The following is a 15856-nucleotide window of genomic DNA, read 5'->3' on the forward strand; positions in this document are numbered from 1 at the left end:
AGCAGTTACTGGGTTGACTTTTTTTACCCATTTCTAATTTAATCGTGATTTCTGGCTAAAATTAGTTGTCAATACCATATGAGTACTTCAGTAATTATCTTTTTTTGGTTGGTTGTTTTGTGGTTTGTTTGTTTTTTGGGGTTTTTTTTGGGTTGGTTTTTTTTTTGCTCGTTTTAAGATCCAGGTAGGGTTCTGTTGTACAAATAAAGCCTTTTAGATGCTTTTGCCATGCGTATCTCCATGTCTTCAGTATGTAGAATCACTGAGAGGACCAGCTAGAACATAACCCACTCCTTGCACATAAGCAGAAACCAGTCTTTTGTAAATGACCTCAGCTGCAAGTTTTCATGTTCCTTGTTTCTCACATCTGGTTGTGGAGAAGGCTTCACAGCCAGATGTGATCTATCTCTCACTTTGCCCATACCCAGTACTACTCCCAGGGAGTGAAACCTGCAGGCTGACTGCTTCATGCCCTCATCTCTGTCAAACAATACTAGAAGACGTTGGGCACAAACCACCTCCCCATCAGTGGGTAGCTGCACTGTGACTGCTGCATGCATTGTTGTGTGGGCCTTCAAAGGGCTGTGGCTGCTTTAAGATGCACAAGTCAAAGTGAAGGTGTTTGAGGTAGAGGTGCCAACCTGATAAGCAAATGATTATATCCTTATTTCTAAAAACTCCTGTCATGACAAAGCAGAAGCCAGCAAATGTAGATGATGTATTTTGAAGTGACTTTATTCTCAAACTATTCAGATCTGAATTTTAAATATTTGCATTCGTGATTCTGACTATTTAGAGGAAGCTACGTTGCAGCCATTCATTTTGTAAATGCCCTTTTTCAGACTGTGTTGTGTTTTTTACCTCCAACACTTTTCTCTGGAGCACTGTGTTTTCTTTTTCATTTTGTCATGAGTATTTCCTTCTGCACAGGAAGAGGCAAAGCTCAACAGCACCTTGTATCTATGCCATCAGAGGGCAGGTGGAGGCAGCTTGGGCTGTAGTGCTGTCCTAGGCAGACATTCTTCCTGCCTGGTGTCTGACCACCACCTCGGTCTGGGCATAAAAGGCTGTGGCTTGCCTCGTGGTGTTGCTTGTTGGCAGTACTTGGGGAAAGGAGTGAGGCTGTGTTTTGGTGACGGGTATAATATACCCCTTTTTGTTCCTGAGGCCAACAGGCAGGATCTGCACATGCTCTTGAAATTGCATCATGTCAGGCTTGTCCTGAAATAGCATTAACTGACTAAGAGGTCATGAGCACTTTTCAGCAGTGATGTTCTTTGTTGTTATCCACACCTTTAATTAAAACTTACCTTGAAGACTGCCTGCAGGGCAGCCAGACGCAGGTGCTGGGTTCAATATAGCTGCAGAGCTCTCCCTGCACAGCTACAGCTCAGTCAAGTGACCTGCAAGCTCTGGCTGCCCTTGAGACTCGGCACAGCCTGGTGGCCCTCCTGCCTGGACCTGGGCACTTGCTGGAAGCTTTGGTGTCCTTGGTGTCCAAGGTTGAACATCTTTAGGAGTGATGGCCAAGCTGGAAATTTCCAGTTTTTGTCTGCATCTGTCTCATACATGCCTGTCCTCTCACTGCGCGAGAGACCTCCCAGGCTTTCCTTACCACTGGGGAAACAGGCTGTGGTCATTTTCCTTCTTTTAAAGCAGGAAAACTGAGGCATGATAATATTACTGTTGGGGGTTATATCAAGTAAGTCCAGTGGCTCAGGAGCAGAAAGAAGATAATGCCTTAACTTTAGCCGAGTCTTATTTTTCTAGGCAAGCTGAACATATTTTCAAGGTCTAAAATAGGAGATACTATTTCTCATTGTTGTTCCCTGAGCAGGTTAGGCCAAATTAATTTTGTCTGGTTGGTGTATAAAATGTATGTTGGGGCTGATGTAATGATCAGGTAGTGTTGTAAATGTCATGTTGCAGGGAGTAGTGTATTTTATAAGGGTTTGGTTTACAGTTCCTCATAAACTTCTGCCAAGTGATTTTTTTTTTTATTGTTGGTTCATGCTTGCTATTAGGATAGTTAATATGGTAGTTTTTTTACTACTATAAATAATACAAAAGGGTGCAGTCACTTTGTGCTGATAATTAGGCATCTGTGAAGTAAAACTATAATAACTTTGTGCTGTATAGCATGGTAATCATGTTGTTCTCTGGTTTTGCAACTCTGTACCAGACAGAGTTTAAGGATGAGCACTCATCTCCCAAATGCTGGAAGTAGTAGTTAAACTGCTGTATGGCTTTTGACTTCATAAAGAGTTTGTTTGGGTTTTTTTTAATCAATGGTACCTGGAAAAACTTACTTTTTTCTTAATTGCCTCCTCCAACTCTAATCAAAGAAATCCTGAAAGGCTTTTAACACTTGTCACTTTTTTCTAATGGTGAAAGCAGCATTGTATATGTGCCTGTTATGCTGAATTATTTCCAGGTGAGACCCTGTGCTTTTAATTATCAGTCTTGTTCTAGTGTTTGGGGAAGTGGAGTCACAGGGTCCCAACAGAATTGCTTTGCTGAATAATTTGTTAGGGATCCTCACGTGACATGGAGGAAGCATGTTTCATTTCTTTCACTCTCTAGCTCTTTTTCTGTTTTTATCTGTGACTTCAGTGGTGTAAAGCTGTCAATACATGTTTTACCTAGTGTTTTCACTTCAGAAATGTCTGTAAGTTAACCTCAACATCAAATTAGACACAATTGAAATTCCCCAGAGTGCTGTCATTAAATCAGGCTGTCACAAGGTGTGTATAAATTGGCCATGGTCAGCGCCCTGACCTGATAAAGCAGCACACTGAGTCCTTGTAGTGTGTCACACTGCTGCCTTGACACAAAGTAGGCGGGCAGGTAATTGGATGTATGCCTGTGGCACATATTTATGAAAAATGCCTAAGTCTAAATAATGACACATAACTAAGTAAATTTAGTAGTGTACAAGAGTCAGTGTAAGAATTTTGAAAGCCAAATTTAATGGGGTTTAGTCATTTCTATACATGGGAAATTCTCTTTCCTTTTGTAAGTGTAGCTGTGACTAGCTACTGCTTAATTCCCTTTGGGTCCTTGCGTGCCAGAGCAGTGGGGGATTTAATGTAGGCAAGAGTCAGAGACCTGCTGATGTTTTAATTGTGGATGTGGGTAAAGCAGGTAAATGGTAAAACCAGCGTGTCTGTTCTTTAGTGGTGTTCATCAAAAAGGACTATCCCAGACATGAAATCTTCTTGTCCCATCTCTCTCCATGACATCTCCCTGTGTTCCTCTCACCCTTCTTTTTATCCTGCTTATCTCTTCATCCCCAGAAGATGTATTTGGAAATAGAGCATGAAAGAAAAGTCTTCAGGGAACTGTTCGACCTAGGTGTATTTTTGGCCATTGCATATTAACTAAACAGATTAAAAGAACTAAACAAAATGCTGTAATCTTCCTTATCTATTGATCTGATGGGTACTTTGGTCTCTTTGGTGTTTGAACTACAGCTGAAAGAAAGTAAGGCAGCTTGAACATGGAGGGAAAAAGTGAGGAAGACGAAGAGCATGAAGGTGGTGGTGTTGATATGTATTGTCTCCTCCCATTTTAAAGATAGGTTTCTGTGTTATCCCCAGATGGGATGGACATCCCATATTAATGGGCAGGCTTTTTCAACCATATGTTTTGTGTTGGCTGTCAGGAGCTGGGTGTCCTTCCTTTAATTACAACTGCATGGAGGTCACATTCTGACACCTGGAGTAAACTCCTGCTGCAGCCATGTGGATCCTGGGCTGTCAGTCCCCATGTGGTAAGGAAGTTCTGCATGACTGAAGAAGAGTTGGGCCCTGAGTGGTGTCTCAATATGGAGTGGTGGTGTTGAAGAAATGAGGTAGGGGGCACATCTTTCTGAGGTTCTCACAACTTAAATCCTTCAGTTTCTGCCTGTTTCATCATACTTGCATCTAGTATGTAGTGACATTGTGTTTCTTGACCATTCCCTCCTCCTCTCCTATTGTTCTTACTGTTAATATTATATTGCCAGCACGAGTCAAAAATCCAAGCCTTAATTGGAAGTCCAGCTCTGAGCCCAGACAATTTGTCTAGAAAAAAGTAGAAAAGGGATATCTGGAGTCCTTTTGGTGGTTTTGCTATTCTAAAGCTAAAAAACTGTTACCGATCAAGAAGAAAAGGAAGGTGCTGAGGCTAAATTCTTCATTGGAAACATGCTCACTGGAGCAAAAAGAAAATTAAAATTTTGGCTCTGTAGAGTATTCATCTGTTTTCAAGCCATCTTGTTACTTATATTTAACAATGAGTTCTTGTTGATGTAAGCTTTTTCGTTAAATTGGAAAGTCAATTTCTAATATTTCAATGAGAAATGCTCCAGTGGGAATCTCATAAATGATTCTTAAAAAAAAAATAAATAAATCCACCCCCTACTTCCCAGCACTTGAGTTGTTAAAGCTCAATCAGACGTGAAGGTGGACAAAGAATCCGTACTGCAGGTTCTGACTTAGAAGCAGGAAATTACTTGCATTTGAATGGCTAAAAAGATTGTACTTTTTCTTTGCTGTGCTGACTGAGCTGCAGTCTCTTCATAACCCCTGGAAATGTAAGGAAAACTGAACCTTGTGCCAGCAGTGTTATGCTATTGCAGTGGTTCAGGGTCTGCTTGGTGTGGAGCTCAGTCATCCGTGACACAGGAGCATGAAGGGGTGCAGCCAGGGGCAGTGTTCTCATCAGCTGTCCTAATACAAATTGTTCCTAATTGGGAGTCAGTGCCCTAAAATGAACACCAGGAATTACAAACTTGATTAGTTTTTCTTGCCTTTTTCCCCTCCTCTGAAGTTTGCAATCAGTATAGGTTAACGCCAGTTACTGGAATAGGTGAATTTTGCAGTACAAGAGTTGTCCATCATTAAATCGGTTTGTTAGAGAAACTGAATTCTTAAGTATTTTAATGATAAAACCTAATTGCTTTTCTCTATATGTTAAACTAAGTCATCACCAAATTGTAGGCATAATGTTACTTCTTTCGAATAACTCCAAGTATTCTGTCCTATTCACATCTTTTATATGCCATTAGCATATTGTGTCTCATATTCTTACATTAATGGGGTTTGTGTCTCATGTTGGCTGTTACTTAATATTCAGATAGTTCGTAATGTATTTTTAATAGCATTCTTTTACCTTTTCTAATATGGAGGTTATTATAGAAACACCAGAGCATTAATGATTATAGAAAGACCAAAGTGTTGGATTTCTTCTTGGGACAAATAAAGTTAGAATGGAATTGATGAAATCGCATTGCTGTGAGAAGTAATTACAGCAATGCTGAGGTGGCAAATCCAATCACCATTTGAGTATAAAGCATTAACTGAAGTGATGGATGAGGCTGTGGGTGGAGAGAATTAATGTAATTGAGGAAGTGATGAGCAGAAGATAGCCAGGCTTTCATGACCCCTGATGAAAGCAGTTTGCTGGCTGTGCAGGCTACTCATGACTCCACTGAATATTAAGCTGGTTTCAGGAGGTTAATGGCGTCAAACTTGCACATTCAGTACAAGGTTAACTTGTGGAGAAGGGTTCCATTTTTTTGACCTCAAAAAACAGAGCCATCAGCTGCCGTGTTTTCCTTAATAGGCACAAATTTTATAAACAAAAATTTTAAGTTGCCACTTGCAATGGTTTGTGCTGACTGAAGTATGGGAGAGAAAGGTCTGTGTAGTAATCAACTCAAGAAGCCCTTCAGATATGTCTGCAAGATGTTCTAAGAAGTTCTTGTGACATCATGATATATACCAGCCCATTTCAAGCATTGTACTACTTACAATGCATGAAAAAAATGGCAAGTGAGAAATTTACAGCTGGGTTTTTCAACACATACTGTCACATCAGCATGACTGTGCACTGGTGGATGCATTCTGAGTATCCCTCCATGAAGTTAACCAGCAGCTCCTGCTGCTATTTTACATTTCAGTGATATTTATGTTCTGTGCTAGAAATAAGAGCTCAGCATTGGGGTGGTTTGTGGAAATCTAAATTATTCCACCTCTCGTGAGGCTGTGCTATTAACAGCATAGTGTAGTAAAAAAAAAAAAGGTATTTTCTGTAGTAAGTAGGTTTTTTCCTCTGCCTTCTAACTAAGGCTATGCACTTTGAATACATGGAACAGCGAAACCATGTAGGTTTTTGGGGTTTTTTCTTTTCCTGATAGAAAAGGTTTCTACTCTCGAATGCAAATATTTTGGCTTTGGTTACATAATAACAAGGCATCTCTTCACATGGGATCTCTATTTTGATCACTGCTGATGAAAGAAAATTACACTCAGTTGTGACTTTCGGTGAATAAGAAAAGGTTAAAACAGTAAAATGTTGACCTAGAGAACTGGATCTATGCTTGCTTCTGCCATGAAAGCCTTCTACTAGGCTTAACGTGCTGTGGCTCCCATAGAACACTTGGAACAAAAGGTGCCTCTTTTTCTTATGGCCGCATAAGTGGACATAATCTGCTCTGTAGAAGTCCTGGCCTCCAACAGCTGCTGGCAGCTGTATTTAAAAAGTTTAAGATGGCACATTCTCTGAAAACTGTTATTCAGTGTCTGGAACACCCAGTTACCACATGCTTCTGGAATGTCTTTTGTTTGCTTTCCCAATTGTAAAAGAAAGTTGTTGTTCCAGTTTTACCCAGTCATCCTTGTGTGAGTGTACCAAGATGATGAATTCTACAAACAGGGCAAGTAATTTGGTTTGGTACAGAGTTCACACTGTCTGCCTCAGATAAGCTGTAGGATAGCAGGTTGGACAAAGAGGCACTGAATAGTCCATTCTTAGCACAGCAGAAGTTTTGTGGAAACAAACATGTTGTAACAGATCCAGCTTTTTCTGCTGATTCTTGAGCAGGTTGAAATAGGGCTGCACAGGTGGCCTTTACTCTGCCCTCTTCCGTCACGTTCAGTCTTAATGCATGTCTGATGTTGGGATTTTGAATTCAATATTTATTCAGTGTCACCAGGTTCACAGAGCATGATTTTATGTACTTGCAGGTATGTTTACTTTTGTAGGTTTTAAGTTTCTCTTTAGCAAAAATAATCGAACTGAGAAAGAACATGGGTTAAATATATTACTTACTCCATCTTTCTCTAAAAATGACATATCTCTTGCTGAGTCCTCCATCTTCCAAAGAAAACTGTCAGAGCAGTGACAGCAGCAAGGGCTTTGTTTCCAAGAGAAAACTAGGTCAGTTTTGAAAAAGTATTCCTGTGTATCAGGCAACAGGAACTTTGTGTGAACACACAAGAGCAAATGTTACACACCACCTTGTACATCCCTCTTTTTAAGCAGGTTAGCTGTGGCAAGCAATTTCAAATGATATGAAGTATACCTTCTTGTTTAAGTACAGGGACTAAAAATAAATGTACCTGTCAGAGACAGTAGGACAAGGAACTCATGTTTGTTTTTTATAAATGTTCTATTTAAAAATTAGATTGAAAGATTCTTAGTGCAACTTTTCTTGTTTTCTATCAACATTAATGAAACCAAGCACATTTTTTTGTATTGTTTTTGTATAAAAGGTTAAATACAGTAAAAGCACATAATTCAGTTGTTTGCTATGGTCTAAGAACTGAAAAGCAACATATGTAGTGCTTTTTGAAATAGCTTTTTTTTTTTCTATTAGGAAATGTGAAAATAAACATATTTTCAACCTTCCCAGTGAAGGAAAATAGGAAAATAATTAGAAGTGACAAAATGATTGTCTGAAAAATGCTAGGAATATGAATTGCTTGTCCTGACTTGCTGTACAATGGAAGGTGCCTATGTGAGTTCTTAGAAGTTTAACTCTCTTGTAAGAGGTGTTTACATGTGTCCGAATATCACATTATTTCTTCTTGTTGTGAGATACCTGATTTACTAACCTAGTATAATCCAGCCCTAATGAAAATAACCAAGTCAGTTCTTAAGCAATTTGTGCTTTTGTCGTTGCTTAACACATAGGCCAGAAACATCTGAGGTATCTTGTGGTCAGACTTTCTCAGTTCTGTAGATCACTGTAATCTTCCAGACTTTGATGCCAATAAGGCATTTAAAAGATCAGTTACATAGACTGGAGGTCTGGCATAACCCTTTTCTTTTCTAGCTGTGTGCCTTGTCTCACAAAACCAAGTCAACTTTGTTTTGACTTCCTTTCCTCTTTCTATGCCATGCAAAATTGCTTTGTTAGTTCTTGTTTACAGTACTCAGTTTCACGTAGTTAGTATACTCAACTTTGTCTTGAACTGGGCTAGTGTGCCAAAGTTAAATAACAGAAAGTACAGTGGGGTGAGCGCTCATTTGCACTCATGTGCACTGTTGGTTTAGGTTTTAGCTTTAAGTAGTTCCTGTGTTGACTCGTATGTTTAATTAGGAACACCATTCAGAGGAGTGTGGTGCTGGTATCAAACCAGGCTCTTTAGAAATCTCACCCTTTGCTTAGAACTTTTTCTAGCATGCAAGGTTTGGAAAAATGTTAGGTGGAGAATAACCAGGCCTCCGATGTGCAGATTTGTTGAGGGAGAATTTGGTTCCTTGACTCTTAGCTTTCTGATTTGCTTTTAATCAAAAGCCTGGTAATTAGGCCATCTCAAATGCATTAATCTTCTTGTTTGGATTCCAGGCATGTGTTCTGCTCTTGTATTTTGCTTTGTGTTTGTGTTTTCTTTTAAGGTATTGGCTTTTAAGGCATATAGATGTTCGCAGTTGGATCTGCCAGTTTCCGGTCCCACTGTTAAAGAACTTAGTGCTCTGGAGCTTTACTATAAACGGGGAATAGTATGTACCTGTGCTCATCATTAATCATCTTCTGGAAGCAAAGCTAGACCCAGGCTGAATACTTGGCAATCCAGTCCCATCACAGGTTTCCTGGAGTTCATTTGGGGGTGCTGTAGAGGCTATGGGGGGTGGGGGGTGTCCCTTTGGGAATCTGAAGCACAAGAGTCTGGAAACTGGGATGATGGCACCTGTAGTAGTAAAGGTTATGGATGTATAAATTGCCATCAGTTCAGCCTCTAAGGGTGAAAGAGCTCAGGTTGCAAGTTATGTGCAGCAATTGCTTCTACAGTGTTAATTCCCATAGCTGTCTAGAGCCACCATATGTGGCTTTGCTCTCTGTAGGCAGGCAGCAGCTTGTTGCCACTGTTGGTTTGGTTCCTTTCTTGGAATTAGCTTTCCCCCAGCTATTTACTCAAGCTTGGTGGTCGGTGAAAAACACAATCCAGATGGAATCTATTTGTGATAAAATACAGTTGCAAAGTGCAGGGAATGCTAATCTTTCCAGATATTAAAACATCTGTCTGGAGCACCTTTTTCACCCACTGCTGGAGTATATGGTTTTGCTCATTACTTGGCAAAATCACAGTTTAAATACATCCAAATGGATGAGCATTTATTGCAGAAAAACGTGACCTGCTTCCCAATACCAGTAATTAGTCCATAACTGTTTTTTATCCTAAACTGGAAGCTTTGCCATGTTTTTGTCTGAAGTTAATAGCTGCAGACAGAAACCTCTTCTTAAAATGTAGCTTATGCTGTGGCTCTATGAGTTCTGAAACACTATTAGAAAGCAAACTCATCGTTCTTGTCGTTTGTGTCCTGCCCCTCTGTTTGTTCCAGGTTATTGGAATACAGAAAGGAAACTTTCATTTACTAATGTTTTCTTACTTCTTGAGCAGCAAGAGGTATCATAGTTTGCTTTTCTTCACTTTACCTCTCCTTCAGCTTTACCTCCACAAAGTAGCAGAACGATGCATGCTTCTGAGTGAAGGGAATAAATTGGTGCCAGCTCTTACTGAAGTGATGGATTATGAAAAGGAAGTTTTTAGATACACATTACAGATCCATAGTCTAAACACTGCTTGTAACTATGCAATTAGGTGCATATTAGCAGGAGCCGTACAGTCTTACTTGTTTTAAAACCAGAAATACACCCATTGGAGTGTATGTTTCTGTTGGAGTCAATGGAATCAATGACTTCTTAAGGCTGCTTGGAACATGGGGGTCTGTGGCATCAGATGTAGAATCATAAAATGGTTTGGATTGAAATGGACCTTAAAGCTCATCTGGTTCCAGCTCCTGCCATGGGCAGGGACACCTTCCACTAGAGCAGGTTGCTCCAAGCCCCTGTGTCCAACCTGGCCTTGAACACTGCCTGGGATGGGGCAGCCACAGCTTCTCTGGGCAACCCATGCCAGCGCCCTGTGAGTCCCTGCCCGCAGCAGCGGAGCTGCAGCTCCTGGGCACGGCCCAGTGGAGGCTCGAGGTTCCCTTGGTGGGTCTCAGCTGCTCAGAGCTGAGGCTCCAGGATGCTGTGCTTCCCCTTGCTCCGGGGGGGTTGGAGGCTCCTCTCTGGAAATACTCACCTCCACAAAATGACTAATTGGCAGCTTCAGATGATGGTGATATGGCTTTTACTTGTCAGCATATAAAGTATTTTTTTTGAGCAGCCTTTGAACAATCCTGTCACTGGCACCTCTATGCTAAGGCAAAACGTCAACAATTTCTTGTGAACGAGGCACTGCAGTCTGTGGTGCTAATAAAACCCTGGCTGGGACAGTGTCAAGGGAATATATGGAAAAAGCTGTCAAGGTGGTGTGGTTCCTGGAGAAACTAGACCAAGTCATACTTATTTACTGAAGAAGGTAAAATGTAATAATAATACCAGGAAGTAAGCACACCTGCTACGTATATTCAATAAAACTCCAGGACTTCTAAAGGAAGATATCAGTATCCACATTCATTTGGTAGTAAGTGTTTGTTTGAAATGGTGGATTTAAACTGGTTAGCGAGGTGAAAGGTGTGCAGAAGTTAGATGTGTTGTCTGGGAAACGGCACTGTGGTGGTGCAAATTGAGTAATGGGAATCATACCTGAGCATTTAGCATGACAGGGAGAAACAGCCCTGCAGACTGAAGCAGGGAAGAGGTTTGCCCCCGTTTGAAAAGTTGATGCTTTATTCTGGATCTTGTAGTATAAGTTTATTCCCTCTTTGTTGTCTTCTATCATCCCTCTCGTATGCATGCTTTGCGAACATAATCTGGGATGATAACAGTGGTTAAATCCAAGGAAGCAAAACTAAGCATATTTTTGCATGTTCCTTACAAGACACAGTACCTTTGCTAACACTAAAAATATCTGAAGTCTACCTGCTGTCTTTGCAACAGAGGCACATAAAGATGTAGTATTATTTATACTAAACCTGCATCTCCAAGCTTGAGGCTCAAAGTCATTTCATTACAGACAAATGCTGGGAGTCTCACTCCTTCCTTGTGGTCTTGGGCCCCTGAGGAGTGCTGCAAAGGGACTACTTGGCATTGTTGGTTTTCTCATGTCTGCCATAATCATGGCCTCTTGAGAAGATGCGGTCATTTTCTGTTTGCTCTGCAGAGCATGGTTGCTGTGATTGACTCTTAGGAGTGCATGACTTAGTGGGTAGCCTGGGTATCTAACATGAAACTGTTTTTGTTGTTACTGTCTGGCCTTGCTAGGATGCGTCACTGACTTGTATATTTATGCTGTTTGGTCTGTTACACTGTGCAGTATAGCTGAGCATGATTAAACCATCACAATAATGCTAGTCCGGTTAGGTTTTGGTATTCAAGAAGAAACTTGTTAAGAGAGAGCAAAGCACTTCATCTCCCTGTCCCCTTCTCTTTGGAAGACATGACTAGTAGAGGAAGAGACTAACTCATCTTTGTATAAATAAAAATAAAATAAGTAGACACCTGGAAAAATGATTATTTTTAGAGAAAGCATGGAGTGCTTCTTTAGAACCTGAGTATAGCTTCACACTTCTGTACAATGAGATTCTAGAAAAACCTGTTAAATAGGGAAATGACCTTCTAAAGCCCAATTTCGGGCATCTTAATTCTGTAAGTATATAGCAAGTCTTTCACTTCCATTTAGGTATCTAAATCTAAGGCAAAACCACTTCTATTTTCATTGTTCCTTTTTTTTTAAACTTGCAATAAAATACTACCCTTGTGATTGAGTCTCGCAGAATATTGCTAGCAGAAATAGTTTTTCTAGGAGTGATCAAAATAGTAGAAAGAATATTCTAGTACATTTTTATGCTGGCTTTTTAGAATGCTTTCAGGAGCCTGATCCCATAAACTGCTGTAGTCTTCCACCACTGCTGGGGTTTTTTACATTCTCAGATGTCTAGCTCTTCAGCAAGCAGCAAGTCATAAAGGGGATGCAGGTGAGGGCTGCCCTTTGAGCGTTTACTTCTGGTAAGTTACTGGAGAGGAAACCAGGGCCTGCTGTAATGGCAGGCACAGCCAGCTGGCGCACACAGAGAATTGACATCTTTCATCCTGCCCCCTTCACCATGACACTCCCCCCCAAAAAATGTGAAAAAAGGCAAAGGAAAAAATAAAATCTTGGTCTTGATGCTGAGAATTCCCCAGCAAAATGCTGTGGATTGACATAGCCAAGTCGATTGCTTTTGTGTAGCTAAAAACAGACGGCTATTTGATGCACACATGCAAATTACTTTTGAAGTGGCTTTCCGTGTGACTAATATACTTTCCTTTGTTTGTTTCATTATGTTGTTTTTGTTGTTCTTTTTTAACTTTTGAGAGCTTGGCCAATATCTGAGAGTGATCATTCACGTGAAAGGAAGAGGAAAAATAATTGTGCTTTTTTTTAAAGCAGGCTGTGTTTATGAGAGAAATACAGAGAGCAGCTTTCTTTAACGTTAAAAGGCATATATTCTCTGATGCTCTTGATCAAAATCTGAATGTCTTATACTCCATATGCCTAGTTTAACTGTTTGTAATTATCCAGGACTAGAAGCCTGGAGATCAAAAACAGCTGCTGGACTTTACAAATCCATCTCATTCTTGCAGTTGAGAGGTGATGGTGTACATAAAATGTTTATGTCATGCACTTAAAAGGGTGAAATACTTGATAAGAAACATAAAAACTTAGTCAACTTCAGTATTCCTCCTCTCATCCAAGACCAGTTGAAGTCATGAGGATTTTAGGGAACTGTATGCATTTGAAGCACTGCGATGGATAATAACATTTAGCCCAGTAGTCTGGGTTTTCCTTGTAGTGGTGCACGTGTTGCCATCATAATACAGATCAGTACCATGGGTCTTTTATGGAGGCCCTACGCATCAAGCGTACAGTGGTGTTGGGAGTGCAGAGCATCTGAGCTGAGCTGCTTATGCTTGACATAAAACCTCAAAGATGAAAACTATCAGCAGTCAGATGAGTATCAGTTGCATCACATGTGGGCTGTCTCTGTCCTGTCCTTCGCGAAAACAGACAGCTCTGTGTGCAATGCCAGTACTTTGCATGTAGGAATTACATACAGCGTGTCCTGTATGCTTTTCCATTCACATGATAGAATAGAACGAAAACTCAGCAGTCAGTGTAGACAATTTCAGGTTGTTTCAACACTTTGTAGTCCTCTGTGAAAGGCATACGAGGTAGTCCACAGTGAGCCTCTGGGTAAGATGGCTCATGGGTGAGAGTCCTGAGGAACTTTCATTTCCCTGTGCATGTGAACTTGGGTGCATTTTGAGCTAATGTGAGCAACTTTCAAAATAAGTGAAAGAAGTTGGAGTGTTATTTAGCTGTCAAAATATGGTGTTGCTGATGGGGATTCTTTTCCCATCCTTGTGCAAAAGGAGATCCAGTCTGGCATCTTCCTAATTTTCTCACTGCATTGCTTATGATGACTTTTGGGGGAATTTTAGCATTTGTGATTTCTTACTTGTTGGGATGTTCCAGAGTCCCTGATTCTTTCTTCTTTATTTAAAGGGGAGGAGAATGAACAAACAGGTAACTTCTTGTCCTTGCAGAGTTTCTGAATAAAGTGTTGAAATAATTTTGTTGCTGACACATCATTATAATTTTCTTCATTTAGTGATGATAAGGTAGTAGAAGAACAAGTAGCAGAGGAAGATGAGGAGCTAACCGTTGTGGAAGATGAAGATGCTGATGACGATGATGATGATGGTGATGAAATTGAAGAAGAGACAGAGGAAGAGTATGAGGAGGCAACTGAGAGAACTACCAGTATTGCAACGACTACCACCACAACTACAGAGTCTGTAGAAGAGGTTGTCAGAGGTAAATTCATGGGCATTTTGCTTGGGACTGGAAAACTGATCCTGCTGCTTTGCATGTTTGCCCTTTATGACAAAAAATGTTCCAAACAGCAAAATATTCTGAGTTGCAGCATTGTTATGCTTTTTCTTCTGTAATTTGCACATTGAATCCCCTCCCCTTACCCTTTCCTATTTACAAATATTTTTTGGAGGTGTCTGTCTGTGAAGTGTGGCTTGTTGCACATGATGTGGATGGAAGCAGAAGGGTTGGTTTTGTTCTTAAATAAACATAAACTAAAATTTCACTGCCATATGTAGCAAATAGCACAGGGAAAGTATGTGTGTGGGTTATCATGTGTATGGGTTGCAGAAGGGTGGTGAGCGTCAGTTCAAAGCAGGAGGTAGCACTAGCTGATTTGGTCTCTTACATGAACAGCAGTGATTAGTCATTTTATGTGATTTCTGTTAGATACCTGTTTCCGATATTTCTCCATGAACTAGTAATTCAGTAAATGTGTATGAATTTAGAAATAACTATGCAGAAAAGAGAACCTAACTAATGAGTTGTGTTGGGTGGGGGAGGAGGAAATAGTAATGTATTGCCAAAAAAGGAAAACATGATGTGAGAGAACTCTTAATTTCTAAAATTGTTTTTCATGATATTTTGTAGTTATTAACATAACCACATTTTAAATTTTGAACTTTACTGTAGTCCATTGACAAAATAGCCACATAATATTTGTAAATGCCACATTTCTTCTCTGTCACATATTTGAATGAATTAACCTTAGGTTTCAATTTTAATAACTACAATTTGATCTTATGTGAATCTTGGTAACATATATGCCAATTTTTCTACCAATCAGTGCTGGAGGTAATGGCACTAAATGAGATTAAAGGCTGCAGTTGAACAGAAGGGAGTTGGGAATTGCAGGAGGCAGAGGGAAAATGACAGCAATTGGGGTGGTCGTGGAAGGAGGCAGAAAACATCTGTCCTGGCTCCTTTCCTCTCCCTTTGCTTTTGCATCCCCTGTCTCTAGGGATGCTTGGGGCTGAAGTGCCACCGGGGTCCCCTATTTTACGTGTGGCAGTGTCCTTTTCTCTTGAACCCTGGTGCCAGTATATGGGAGAACAGGTATGGAACAGAGGACTGATGGCTACAATTCATCATGCACACCAAGGACAGCCGGGTGCCATAGGGATGCTTTGGAAAAAGCAGCATTATTTACTTTAGGTTTTCCTGTTCAGTCTCTGTGCAGATAAGCTTGCTAATCAAAAGCCCTAATGCTTTGCTAAAATCACTTGCAAATGTTTCTTTCTAAGGACAGTAACAGAGTCTTCTGTGTTTCTGTCTTATATAACTGTGTTGAGTGCTTTGCTCAGTTGTTGAAGAGCCATTTCAGTGAGGAGGGGGCGGGAGGAGATTATGTTTAAATCTTTAAACCAATTAAATAGATTTCCATATGTGAGCTTTCACCACCTGGGGATAAAACACCCTGTTCTGCTGCATATTGAGAGAGGGAAGGAAAAAAAAAGTATACTTGACATTAATGGGATTTTGGATGAGTGGAAATGAGGACGAATTAGGTAGTACATGTTCTTTACCGAGGTTGACATTTCAAACAGGTTAAGATGTTTAGCCTTCAGGAAAGTAGTGTGTAATAATAGGAATGTAAAATACAAAAGAGATGAGGCGAAGTATTGAAGCCACCCTTTAAAAATCCTTTAGAAACGTATACATTTGCTAGTTGATAATGAAATGCTATTGCCCTGTTTTTCCCAGGTCTAAGATTTCCCATG

General features: G+C 40.3%; 1 protein-coding gene across 1 annotated transcript in view; it reads left to right on the forward strand.

Moving 5' to 3' along the window:
• Positions 1 to 15856, forward strand: part of APP (amyloid beta (A4) precursor protein) — a gene marked incomplete at its 5' end in the record, with an annotated part of 112571 nt that overhangs the window by 4757 nt on the left and 91958 nt on the right. Inside the window, one exon of the mRNA XM_010014159.1 lies at positions 13873 to 14078. Coding sequence (XP_010012461.1) covers positions 13873 to 14078 — 206 coding nt within the window. The remainder of the gene's footprint in view (positions 1 to 13872; positions 14079 to 15856) is intronic.

This window comes from Nestor notabilis, unplaced genomic scaffold (assembly GCF_000696875.1).
Source record: "Nestor notabilis isolate BGI_N333 unplaced genomic scaffold, ASM69687v1 scaffold3905, whole genome shotgun sequence".
NCBI lineage: Eukaryota > Metazoa > Chordata > Aves > Psittaciformes > Psittacidae > Nestor > Nestor notabilis.